Source organism: Sipha flava, unplaced genomic scaffold (genome assembly GCF_003268045.1).
Source record: "Sipha flava isolate LNK unplaced genomic scaffold, YSA_version1 257_pilon_pilon, whole genome shotgun sequence".
In the NCBI taxonomy this organism is placed as follows: Eukaryota; Metazoa; Arthropoda; class Insecta; order Hemiptera; family Aphididae; genus Sipha; species Sipha flava.
This window is the reverse complement of record NW_020272911.1, coordinates 1,311,882-1,325,190: the sequence shown is the minus strand read 5'-3', so window position 1 is coordinate 1,325,190 and position 13,309 is coordinate 1,311,882. Positions and strand designations below refer to the sequence as shown.

At 33.8% G+C, this 13,309-nt stretch overlaps 1 protein-coding gene across 1 annotated transcript in view; it reads left to right on the top strand.

Moving 5' to 3' along the window:
- LOC112684760 (protein dead ringer homolog) overlaps nt 1-13,309 on the top strand; it is a 78,244-nt gene that overhangs the window by 33,712 nt on the left and 31,223 nt on the right. The window contains exon 4 of the mRNA XM_025556422.1: nt 4,209-4,281. Within this exon, the coding sequence (XP_025412207.1) occupies nt 4,209-4,281 (73 nt within the window). The remainder of the gene's footprint in view (nt 1-4,208; nt 4,282-13,309) is intronic.

The following is a 13,309-nucleotide window of genomic DNA, read 5'->3' as shown; positions in this document are numbered from 1 at the left end:
TAAACTGGCAATTCATGCGTATCTTTACTACCACAAAGATGACAATGGACGAGATATGATAATATATTGCGATCCTCGCTAATGAGACGATTTTCGTCGCTTTCCCTCCTGCGAAGTATTGTTATCGTTTTACATTTTTTTAAACGCGTTCAATGATTATCGGAATAAGGCCCAGCGAGGGGTCGAAAACATGTTGCGTGCACTAATCTACACCTACCCGACGAATCCTTTTATTCGTGTTCACGAGACCATCTCATCTCTAAAATCCTGTCTGCCCGGTGGTTGTGCAACCCAATGAATACAAACAACAACAAAATAACATAAACGCACACGTGCGTATGTGTTTATATATATATGTGTGTGTGGATAACGAAATGTTGACACCTATGTGTTGAAAATATTTATTTTTTCCTACATAAGAGGGAGCAGACCTGGTATATTCAGGGATTTGTGCTCATAGTCTTTAATAATGATAAGAAATACAACGTAATATTTTAAATCTTTATTATGCGTTGATGCGTAACATCGGTTTCATCACGTTCGAGAGGTACTTCCTAATTGTAAAACCTGCATTTTATTACACATTAATTTTGACTTATCGATCGTTTTCGACGTGTATACAATTTAATTGAAACACTAATATGAACATTGAATTTCTTTGGGTCTTTGAGATTTAGTTGGTTTTATAACGTCGGGTATTAATTCACTACACACGTTTTATAGCAATTCTTCAATTACTTCGGTATAGTTTTTATTTTCTTCTTTAGACCGTAGTCCAATGCAAAACAAACAAATGTCCTATTAGGAATTATACATTTTTCCATGTTGATCATATATCACGTGCACGAGATGTCATATGTTTAAATCATGAGATCGTACACATTTTAAAAATCAATCGACTGAAAATTCAGTATTTTTACTCTCGGTGGTCGATAGAAATACATAATGAATGATGAACGTAATCGGTCGCTGCACCGGTTCCGGTCGTCGTCGTTACCCGATCGCGCGATGGCGTCCCGCGGTGACAGGGACTTGAAGACAGTGCTCTTTCAACGGCAACACTTTTCCTTTCGACGATTTCCGTTGAGCAAGACAGCAGTCCAAAAAAACAAAAAAAGCGGCCTTACGAAATTTTATGAACGGTTACAACGTTTGAAAATCATGTCGCGCACGACGAGCATCTTGCAACCACTCCGAAACTGTTCGAATATTTATCGTCTCGGCGAACACATCGGAACGAACGAGAAATTTCGCTCTCGGTTTTTCGCACGTCAACAATAATTGTTAGGAATTTAATTATTCTATTAATTCCGTTTAGCCGCGAACGTGATGGCGTTCGGTACGATCAAAAATTATCTTGCGGCGTGCACGGATATTTATAATAAACATTTAATATCTATGGCGTCGGTATAGGTACTCCGATCGGTGTCAGACAACAGCCACGGGCCAGAGTTGCATGGAAGAGCACGGCCGCTAGAACAAATGATAAACGATCGCTGGATTATAAAATCATTATTATTCGAGTATTAATAGTTGGAATAATAATATTATTAATATATCGAATTACGTCCGCGACTGCTGCGGTTCGTGATGGCCGCGACGGGTCGCGCGTACGCGTGGGCCGCAAATCGCGTCTATACAGAAATCAAACATTATCACGCGAGCTGATAGGTTAGTAAGATAATATAAAAACTAAATTAAATAATATTATCAAACCTATATTTATATACGTACCATACAGGGCGATCAAAATATCACGGTGAAGCAGCGCTTTCTGATATATACACCGTAAGCTTCACTAAACAAAATATTATCTAAGAAATAACTTAAAGATATTAATTTTTAAACGTTATTCAAGTCTAATTGACATCGATGTAACGCAACATTTTTAAACCTACCTTATTTATTATATATTTATCTCTTTTTTAGTTAAGTCGATCGGCAATTAATAAAGCTTCATTCAATACTGTATTCGAAGTATAGTAACACGAACATGAAAAAAGCTTAAAGTTAAGAATTCCATAACCAACAAATTTTAAATTTGAATAAACATCGATACTAATGCATATTATGTATAATATACGCTGTAAAAATATATTCTAGAAAAAATAGCAATGCTTATCATATACATACAAAGCCGGATTAAGGGGGGGTCCAACCGGGGCGGTAGCCCCGGGGCCCTCTCGAGTACCCAAGTGAAAGGGGCCCAAACGATTTTCAGCTGAAACACATTTTTTGTCATACTAAAATTAGTAGTTTTATAGACAAAAATAGTACATACCTATTAATTTTATAATTTTATAATGCAATTGACAATTTGTGAAATAGTTAAAAAAAATGTATCGTTTTGTGAGCATAGTGAGCAGCTTTGTAAAGCATGTTTTGTCAATAGGGCCAATATAAAATTTCAGCCCCTGGGCCCAATAGGTGCTTAATCTGGCTTTGTATACATATATTAAGTGTGTTTGAATATTAAAAATTATTACAAACTAAAGTCAAATATTTTAAATGTAACTAGTTGGTTGATAATAATCCTTGAAAATCCATCCGTAACTGTATCTTACTTTAAAAAGTTGTTAAACCCAAGTACCTCTAGTAGGGAGTTCAAATAGTAAAATTTTGCTTATTATAATTTTAAATTACTGTATTACATAAATCTTTACTGTAAAAAATACATATATACCCTGGATATTTATACAAGAAAACCGTTTTAACATGAAATGTTGATCACACTGTATATAATATACTTAATAGTATTATACCGATAAACAATGCTCAGGTGCCCTTTCTTGCCCTTTTATGCATTACACCGCGTCACCCCCCTCTACCTCAGTCTACCCAAAAGTAATGCACGGGAGATTAGGTCTGGATCGCAGTGGGATCACTGCCATTAAACAATAATCACAATATAAATAATAACAATAGAAGAGGCGAATAGCTGCAGATACGATAAACGGCCGGTAATTAATATTACTACCACGCTATGAAAAGCCAATTAATTAAAAGCATAGACCCCTTGAACTCCGCAGGACCACCTTTCGGACTACGTTCGTATATTAATGTAGGTATAGGAAAAATCCTACGTCTCGGGTGTATTATTATTATTATTATTGTTGTTATTATAACATTTTTTATTTTTGTTTTTATTTTATTAATTTAACAATGACACGGAAACCATTAATTTCGTTTTGTGTAGTAAAAACACAGAGAGTGAGAACGAGTGAGAGAGAGAGAGGGTGAGAGAGTGCGTGTATTTATGTATGAGTATCTCGATACGAACCGAAAAAAATTCCATCACATTATATTTATATGTATACTTATCTAAGGAATAAATAGAAACTATGTACACTATCGTCGGTATTTACTCGTGGATGAATACCTTAACGTTTAATTGCCGTGGGAACAATATTGTCTCATGAGCCACGCGTAAACGTGTGTGATTATTGAGGTGTCACCTCGGCTAGAAAAAAATAAACACGCCATTATTTTTAACAATTTACGTTAGACGAATGCAGGAAAAGCATAAATTCTAACATCCGAAATGAACTATTATATTAGTACACGGTCTGAAATACCGGTGCAATATAAATATGATCCTGAGGTGACGGAGTTTTCGGGTTTTAAATACTATTCCATAAGCCATCATATATGATAAATGGTACGTAGGTGCTGCGTACTTAAATGTGTTTAATTTAACATTGGGTAGTGGGGGTTGCTAAATTTTTTAAACAAGGTAACTACATTCAACATTTTAAATCCCCTATGATCAACATCGAGTCGATTTTAAGTAGAGATTTGATGAACAAAAAATTAATAAATAATTAATAAATTATTTATTGTTTCTTAATTATTTCTTCAAAATAATGATAATTAGAAATAATAATAATCTGATATTATTATAATTATGTATATAATTATATTATTTATATTCTAATATGACTGAAGAAAAGTCAAAAAAAAAAGAAAAATGTAAGATTATTAATGCGATACCTACAAATTCCTGCAAAAGCAATGCCAAAACTTTTAATTGTAATCGACCATTATTCGTAGTAGTAAAATCGATCAGTCGATTACGATCGATTAGTTGGCAACCCTTTTTATATATGTTTTTATATGATTTACGCGGATTAAAAATATTTTACTCTCGTTGTGTTTACACCGCGTTTTATTATTATAATAATCACATCGTTGTATGGTATGATTTTCAGTTGTATACAGCGGGAAACGAAACGGACCGCCGCAGTTTCTTGGATTCATTATTTAGCTACATGCAGGAACAAGGTGAGTCAAACCAAACTATATATAATATCAACGTTTTACTGTTTTACTGTTTTATGCGCGTCTACTAGTACAAGTTTCGGTTTAGCAATCATTAATATTATTATTATCATTTTATTTTTCCGAACAGGCATTGGTAAATGTTATTGCTTATTTGCGTACAATGTTAAAGAATGAATAAATAACTCGAACGGAATATAATGAACGTTTTTACGGCACTAGAAGTATATACCATTATCGGGGACACGTATACAAACAATACATAATAACGTTCGCATGGTGTGCATTATAAAATTGAAATAAAAGAAAAAATAAAAAAAGCCCCACGTAGGTATGATTTCTACAGAAAATTATATTATTAAAATTGAAACAATACGCATCTGAACACGACCAAAACACGAGCGTGTAGAACAACCATGGATCCGTCGTCTCGCGCAGAATACAGCAATACAAATCCACTCTCAGCCATTAACAATTGAAAGAATTTAATATTTTATTAAACCTAAACCGAGTTGTCGTCCGGTTCTATGTATAATTTGTAGAAGTTAGGGTTTAATCACGTGATAAATACGTGTACATTCACTTGGCTACGGCGTACCGTAATTAACTGTAAAATATTTTTGATCATAATTCCCTTTCAAGAACATTACAACGGTGGTGTTTTTCGCTATTATCCGTCTACATGTATAATTACGCGTAGATATAATGGAAATGTTTATCGTACAATAATAATACGTGGATGTATTACGTTTAAGGGTTCCCTCGGAATATACCGTAACATTTGATGCACACCAAAATTGTATTGTATCACATAGGAGAAATAAGTTTTTTCATATTTGGATCGGCGTGGCGAACGATATCGTTACGCTCGATTCCTTGTGCGGAGTGGTTAATACGCTTCAAAGCGAATTTTCATGAGTTTTGCCGAAATCGTAAACGTGACGTTTAAAATCAGATATTAAAAATCGAAAAAAATATCGACCGAAACGTAGATTTACGGTCGTCCGGTTGTGCACGTTGACTCAACGTCCGTTCTCAATAAAATACGTCTCGCGCTGTATTATATTATTATATTTTTCGTTTTTTTTTAATTTTTTTTTTATATTTGGCTATAAAAAAGTATCGGTTTTTATTATTTCATTTAATAATAATGGACTCGGTTGCTTTACTGTACAAGGTTTGTGCGCATAGTCAACCTAATATAAAATTTACAGCGTTGCAACACAATACCAATTTCTGACAAGCCTGTAATAATAATCGAGCGGCCAAGTTATTGGCCGTTGTTCCATCTTGGGTGTGTTCGATCTTCTTTTCGCTGTACGTATACTGTAACAATGGTCTAACTTCGAACTCGGGTCAGGGATCGAAACAGCAAAATCGTAATTTTGAAATAAACGTCTGCTCGTGTTTGGTGGTATTTCGCAGTGTTATAGACAAGTGTATCGTTGTTGTATCATTGCAGTTCGACTAACGATCAGGCTGTTGATATGCTAATTAGCAAGATTAAACAGCGTCAAAGAAATTGAAAGGGATAATCATGTTGGAATAATACAGTTGAAATTGTAAATTTGTGGTGAACATCAAGTACAACAAGTACAAGGAGTTTTGATAAAATATTAACAAAAGAAACATTGTAGCAATATTGTTATTCTTGTTTACATAAATACGTCCATTGGGAATAAAATTTGTCTTGAAAAAGAAAAGAAAAAAAAAATTCTATACAAAATTTCGAATAAAGCTTTATCGCTCATCACGAAACCGAGCCTGTATTTCGAAGTGATAAAAAAATGTAAATTAAAATTATGTTAGTGTTACAAAATCGTTCATTTAAATAAACGTTGAAATTAAACAAAGTAAATAACTAAACAAACGGCAACAAATTCAATCCAATACTGTGGACGTTCGTTTCATTGCAAATCGTTTTCAATTAAAACTTAAAAAAAAAAAATCATGGAAAACCGTTAAACATAATAGTCTTCCGCACGTTAATTGTTCTAACAAAAATAAATCAATTATCATATACTTAATAAACAAAATAAACTTGCACGTCAACATCATTTTTTTTGTGCATAGTCGAGTTATTTACGCCCGACGGAATCGCGAGGAAACCGTTCTTCTTGTGGAATCGGTTCACAAGAAAATTGATTTATTCCGATGGTCCATGGACCGTGCGGGTTTATCGATTAAAAGTTACATACTAACCAATAACACGTATCGGTGCGTAGCTTTTGTATGTTTGTATTAAGAGGATGTCACACCCTCATGTGTTGTTTCCGTCTGACATACATACAACATAGCAAATTTGCGTTCAGTGATTCAAATGTAGTGGAGTTCACTTTAATATTAGAGTAAACTGATCTATAATTTAGATTATCTGTGTTTTACTGGTCAGTTTTTTCCGATATTTTAATTCTTAAGCGTGTTATGTATATGTAAAATATAACTTTTAAAAAAACATCATAAGTCGCTAAAAAATTAAAATATCGGAAAAAACCGATCAACAAAACACAGATAATGTTCTTCCCTTAAAGTTTGATTATAGGTCAGTTTACTCTAATATTAACGCTAACATTACTATATTTGAATCACTGAACGCAAATTTGCCAAGTTGTGTGTATGTCAGATGGAGACAACACATGGCGGATGAGACATCTTCTTAAATGTATAAGTATTTGTTTCGTGTTTTCTATTTCTTTTCCGAATTTTAGATTTTTATTTATTTTTTTATTGTTCCTTTTAAAGTAAAACTCATTGTTGAAGGTTTACAGTTGTATACCTTGTGCAGTTATCGAGCAACACGTGTATAATTTACGTGGTTCTGAACTACCCGTAATATGTAAACGTCGTTTTATACACGTAACGGTGAGTCCGTAACGGTAATTAAAAAATTAAATTGTCGAATATGTATAAACACGCGCTCGTTAATTTATTATGCCGATCACCGCGCAAAGGGGAAGTGGCGAGGGGGACCGAAATTCCCCAATAACGACAAATGCCATCTAATGATGTTTTACACAATTCGGTAAACTATACATATGTAAATATTAATTTTCGGTTCGTTAAAATATTAATAGTAAAATGTCGGTTTTATAATACACAGGTAAAGCAATATTTTGAAGAAAAAAAATTATAATACGTACAATGATTTTCATTTAGAATAAAAAAAAAATAAATACGTGTGTCACTGTTACACAACGTCGACAACAATCCCACGTAGGTGTGTAATAGTAAACGGCAATTGTAAATGGGTAATTAGCACAAATACAATAAATTAATTTATATACCGTTCACCTGTTGTGTTGTTTTAAATGGTAATTTTTTTTATTTCCAAATAATATCATTATATTTTTTACCGTATTTACGAAAAAACACATACGATGCAATAGAGGTACGCACACCATTATCTCTGTTTAAAATACTGAAATATTTTGTTATTATTATTTCAATCCTTCCGTCCACCAGAATTAATTTTGGTTTTTTGTCGAACATTGTGAAGTGTTCTTCACCGAAACACAGTCTTTTAAATTGGACATTATTATTACTACTACTACGATCAATGCAAGTAAATTACATTTTTGCACTATGAGCTCATTACATTTTTATTATATAGTACAGATCTGTTTTCAAAAGTTGTTTTTATTTTCGATTTTTAAAAATGTTGTCACCGGTTTTTATATATGTGACAAATAGTCAAACGCTTTTTAATCGACAAACGTTATCATTTTTCAAGCGTACTAACAATGTTATATCCTACGACTAATTTATTTATCGCATTCGATGATAAACGTATCTTGTTTCAAGGAACGGCGTCCAGGAAACACGTACACGGTTAACAGTGTATGTACTACCTAGTGAATTATAACCATCAGATACCGTTAGAACGCTTCGACGGATGTATAGTGTGTATATTATGGTGACACGAGACTTTTATGTGTTTACATATTTTTATTCAATATTGCACCGCGCTGAAATCAATGATAAAAATATTAACACATTGTAATCAGTTCCGAGGAAAGAAATACACTTAATGGTTTGGTTTGAACGTGAAGTATCATAATAGCAGTTCGAAGTGCGTACAATATTTATACAATTTATACGTGTATAATGTATATATAATACGGTAAAACAATAACTAATATTTATCAGAATTTTTTTTACGAACTGGCGTAAAACTTAACTGCCTCGTTGAAGTACAACAATGTACATTGCACAACATAGTGCGACCAATTTTTAAGTGTATTTAACATTTGCTTAACTATTAAATAATAATAATAATAATAATAATAAATATTGTTTAGTTACAATCGGTGTTCAGATATTATAATAAATAATACTGCAGGCCGTTAACAGTGGTCAGTGAAATCTATTGAGGCATGGTAGGGCTTGCAAACGCTGATAATGTTCAATTATTTACCAACCGTATAATAAGCTGTACGTAATTACTATCATGTGCGAATTTAATAGTTTTCCGATAGCAAAATATTTGAATATCCATCATAGGTGTATTATATCGGTGAGTCTTTAGTTTAATTTGTACAATTTTACATATATTATTGGCACCCTTTTATTTTACATTTGCTAGTAATTTGCCATGTTATTTTGTAGCGTTATGTGTGCAACAACAGTGAGGCGGTACATATTTTTTAAAGGTTTTTATCGAAGACGAAACTTTTTAATATTTAATTTTTCGTAACCACGTTAATAGTGCGACGTGCATTATTGAAAACGGGTGATGGAAGGTGCGAGGTATAGGAATAGGTGAGATACGGAAACAGCTTACTCGTACGAGTGAATTGTTTTTCTAAATTTTAAATCTATGTAACATAATTATTAAGAAAAACGATTCCGGGCAAAATGCTAAAATTATTATTATAATACGTATTTAATGTATATAATAATGTATCTTATTTCAAGTCCCTATAGCCAATGCGTTTGGACAACAAAATAATTAACATTCTACAATAATCATTGGCTCAATTGGTATTAGTATAAATATTCAGATAATTCAACGAATTTTGTGGAAATATCAGATAATTTGTCAAAATTTAATTTTCTAATGCATATAATAAATTATGCTACTTACAACTTGTGAAAAGTTGTGTGTTCTCTATTTTTAAGCCCAAAATGTTATGCATTTTTGACTCAATAAATGTTGCAGATTTTCGTGATTTCAAAAAATTGCATCTCGAACGGACCAATCGCAGACAAAATTTCCAATCAAAAACTATCCATCTCTTGTAATTCTTCTGGTCGAAATCGAATAGGTTTTTATTGAAACAATCGATTATTCTGGGTCTATGTATTTCTTCAGTGACTTCTCACCTATTATTTTTTTATGGCACATGGTTGTGCGTAATACTCGATTGTGTACATCGACTAATAAGTTAATAAGTTATAAACGTGGTCGATAACAATAAACGCGTAATGTTAGAGACACGAAAAAAGTCAGCTGTAATCGATCAAGTGAAGTCATCGTGCAACGTACTTTGGCGGTAGTTCGTTTCCCAAAGTCCATATTCGCAATATCGTCGTGCACAGTGTTTCGATAATAATTGTCAGATACGTAATGTTAGCTTGATCGTGATTCCAGTACAATCTAAATAATGTATTGATAGTTACCTATCCAAACAGCAATACTTTAGAGAACCAGCGGTCCGGTAATTACGTTTGATTCTCAAGTATGCAGATGGGTGTTGTTATTATTTTTTGAGGTTTAATTTTTCTAAAAATTTATTTTATTTTACTATCTTTCTCTCAGTCTTGCGCTGCAGTACACACGAGTATATTATTTACCATCTCTTGCATCGCCGCTGCACGCGCACATTGTAAAATCCGATATGGGCATCCATCCACCTTCGTAATTGCATCATCAGTTATATCAGTATTATTAAATTATTATTATTATTACTATTATACCTGGTGCGCGTGCGATGCACCATAACAGTGACGCCGTTTATATTAATAATAATAATATTTCTCCATCACGTCTGATTTTTTTTTTTTTTTTTATTACGTTTTCCAGTCAATATCAAAAGATACCGCGATTATAAAAATATTATACATTATATATCAGTACGAATAACGTTGAATACTTGTGAATCGGCCTTCGGCAGTATATAGGTACTTCATCTGGTGTTGAGATGTTTCGGATTTTTTTTTTCTTTCTCTTTCCTTCTTTACCGAAGCGCGCGTACAGGGTGTCCCCGTTAAACGTTAGCGTTCACCGTGTGGTCAAATGGTTGTTGTCGATGTACACGGGTAACAATGGTAACAACGAGAATTCGAATTATGTGTTTCACGTGCGTCGAGTGATCGTCGTACGGACAAATCACACATGCCAGTGTGTTTTCAAGGCACCGGCTGCTCTATGCGGTTACTAGGGCTTATTCTAAGGATGAGTAATACCTACTGCCCAAACACACTGAAAAGTTTGTTTTATGAAATTTATTTGGATTATAATATTAACCCCCCGCCCAAAATTATACATTGATATTTTAGAATTTTGACCATTGCGTGGTAAAATATTAAAAAAAAAAAACGGATCTTTTCCTTTATACGTATGCCACTATTTAAATTTTATAGATTAATCATTCATCGAAGATGGTAAACTTATATAATTATCACTTAATAGATACTAGATTAGGTTTATAAATTATACAAATTTCAAACACTCAGTAGAAATTCAATCATTCTATAAATAAAATTATATTTTTGTAACGTGCCCATATTCATAAGGTCAACTGGTCCTTTTGATTTTTTATACTACCCTATTTGGGTTGTACTGCTTGTTAGAATAAGACCCGGTGGTTACAATGTCGATTGCATACACGCATACCATGCGCACAATGTTGATCCGTAACGGACATAGTACAATGATGTGGTACGCGCTTTGGATTGGTATGACGAACAAAATCGTCACAACTTTTCGCTGCGAACCGGTTGCAACAGATTGCACACGGGTAATGTGTCGGCGGTGGACTCTACTTGCGTTCTCCATGCGAGGGATTGTCTCGCACGGGGTCGCAACGTTCTGTTTATGTTACGAGTGGCGATTCGCGGGGGTTGCGTTCGCAAGTCGATAGGGTGCGGCGGCGCGACTCGGTAGTTGGACGCGATTATCTTTCAGCGCCTAATGTACTATAGCTTTTAGATTTAGATGGGTGACCGTCGGACGAAGATTCAGAGCACCGAACGTTTTGCCTGCACCGGTGTGCCGACCGCGACGTCGGTTGATTTCTCAATTCGCGTTTATATCGATACAACGTGGTCGCACGTTTCGGGTACACCCTGTGCAATGGTTCATGACGTCGCCTTTTGAATTATCGTTAGTCTTTAGCGTGATCTGATTGTGGCCCCGGGCTCGTGGTACATTACGTTTCGAGTAATTAATTACAATAGTAAAATTTTTATTTTTCAAAAATAATTATCGTCGCTCTGGGATATTATTCTCATCAATCAGCAGGGTCGTGATTTCGGATCATTCGATCACTTTCATCTACCCTGACGTCGTCATCAATCCTCTACGCGCGCGCATTTGGCATCCAACCTGTATTTTATACGCCTATAGTGTGCGCGCACGCGCGTGTGTGTGTGTTTATGAGTGATCTCACGTGTTCGTCCGACTGCGCCGAACGTTGTTTTGGGTTAACGCCGAATAAAAGAATCGAAAAATAAAAAACTAAACGCACACATTATCGTAGAACATGCGTTATCCCGTGCGGTGTACGGTTTCCAGTTCATAGGAGTACAACGAACGGAAAGTAATATCGTCTTGTATACAACGTGAACAGTATTCAATTCGGAATTCTAAAATTCGGAATCAAAATAAATGAATTATAAGAAAAAAACAAAAACAACTCCACTCGTCATACATTACGTACCTGATCACCGTCCAGTGTACTTTCTTACTGTAACACATTCATACGCGTATGTCATAAATATTATAGTTTTTCTTTCTCGGCTGCAACATGACCGGTGTACCGCAACACCTATTATGACACCTCTATTCACGTCGATTGGCAACTGGTTATACATTATACCCATTTACGCATACATTTTACGCTCGCGCATGAGTTATGGACCCAAAAATGCTGAGCCGGTGTGTTTACTTTCCAGGTTGGGCATGCTCCACGATATACGTTCGCAACATATGTATCGCACGAATTATAATATATTGCTTATAGATTTGTTTTACGTAAGACGAACAATGTTATAAACAATAACGCCTGTTGTGCTGCGATGATTGCAAGAAAATATTTGTAAATCAAATATGTACGTTTCGAATTTGTAAGTACGTTACTAAGAACGTATCATGCATAAATTATAAACGCATTTAATGTAAATCGTTTTCATATACAACAGTATTAGTATTTATTAATTTTTGTTTTTTTTTTTAAATCCGAATTTTAATACCCGATTGAACGTCATTATAATGAATTAAATTTATAAAAGGAAACCATTAGGGTCGGATCGAATTGAAAAGGTACAGTTATTTAAATTAGTTACACATTAGCTATACAGCTATATGTTATACGTTATTCGTTTCGTAGAATCCCTTGAAGTCATAGAATTTTATAATTTAATAACGTATATTGTATGAATCAACCAAAACCAATTAATATTTATTTCATACTAACGCTGCCAATTCGTAGTTCAGAACGCTAACGTATACGTCATAATTAATGTTCGATAATAAACCGTGGTTTTAATAAATGATTGATAATCATCGTGATATAGTTTTTTGATGACTTCTCGTAAGCAGAGTTGCTAAAATCAAAAGAGAAAAAACTCGTTTATCATAATTTTTTTAATTACGCATTTACACATTTATATTCAGTGTATTGGTGAGTGTGTGTTTAATTTTTGACAATAGGATGAAAAAATATTGTACTTAATAATTCAGTTATTCACACCCGTAATAAGTGTTAAACAAACAAAGGATAGGTTTCGACGATAAAATTAAAGAACAATATCTGTCTGCAGTAATACAGTGTCTGTGTGGTATGAAAATAATATAATACTCTGATGTTTT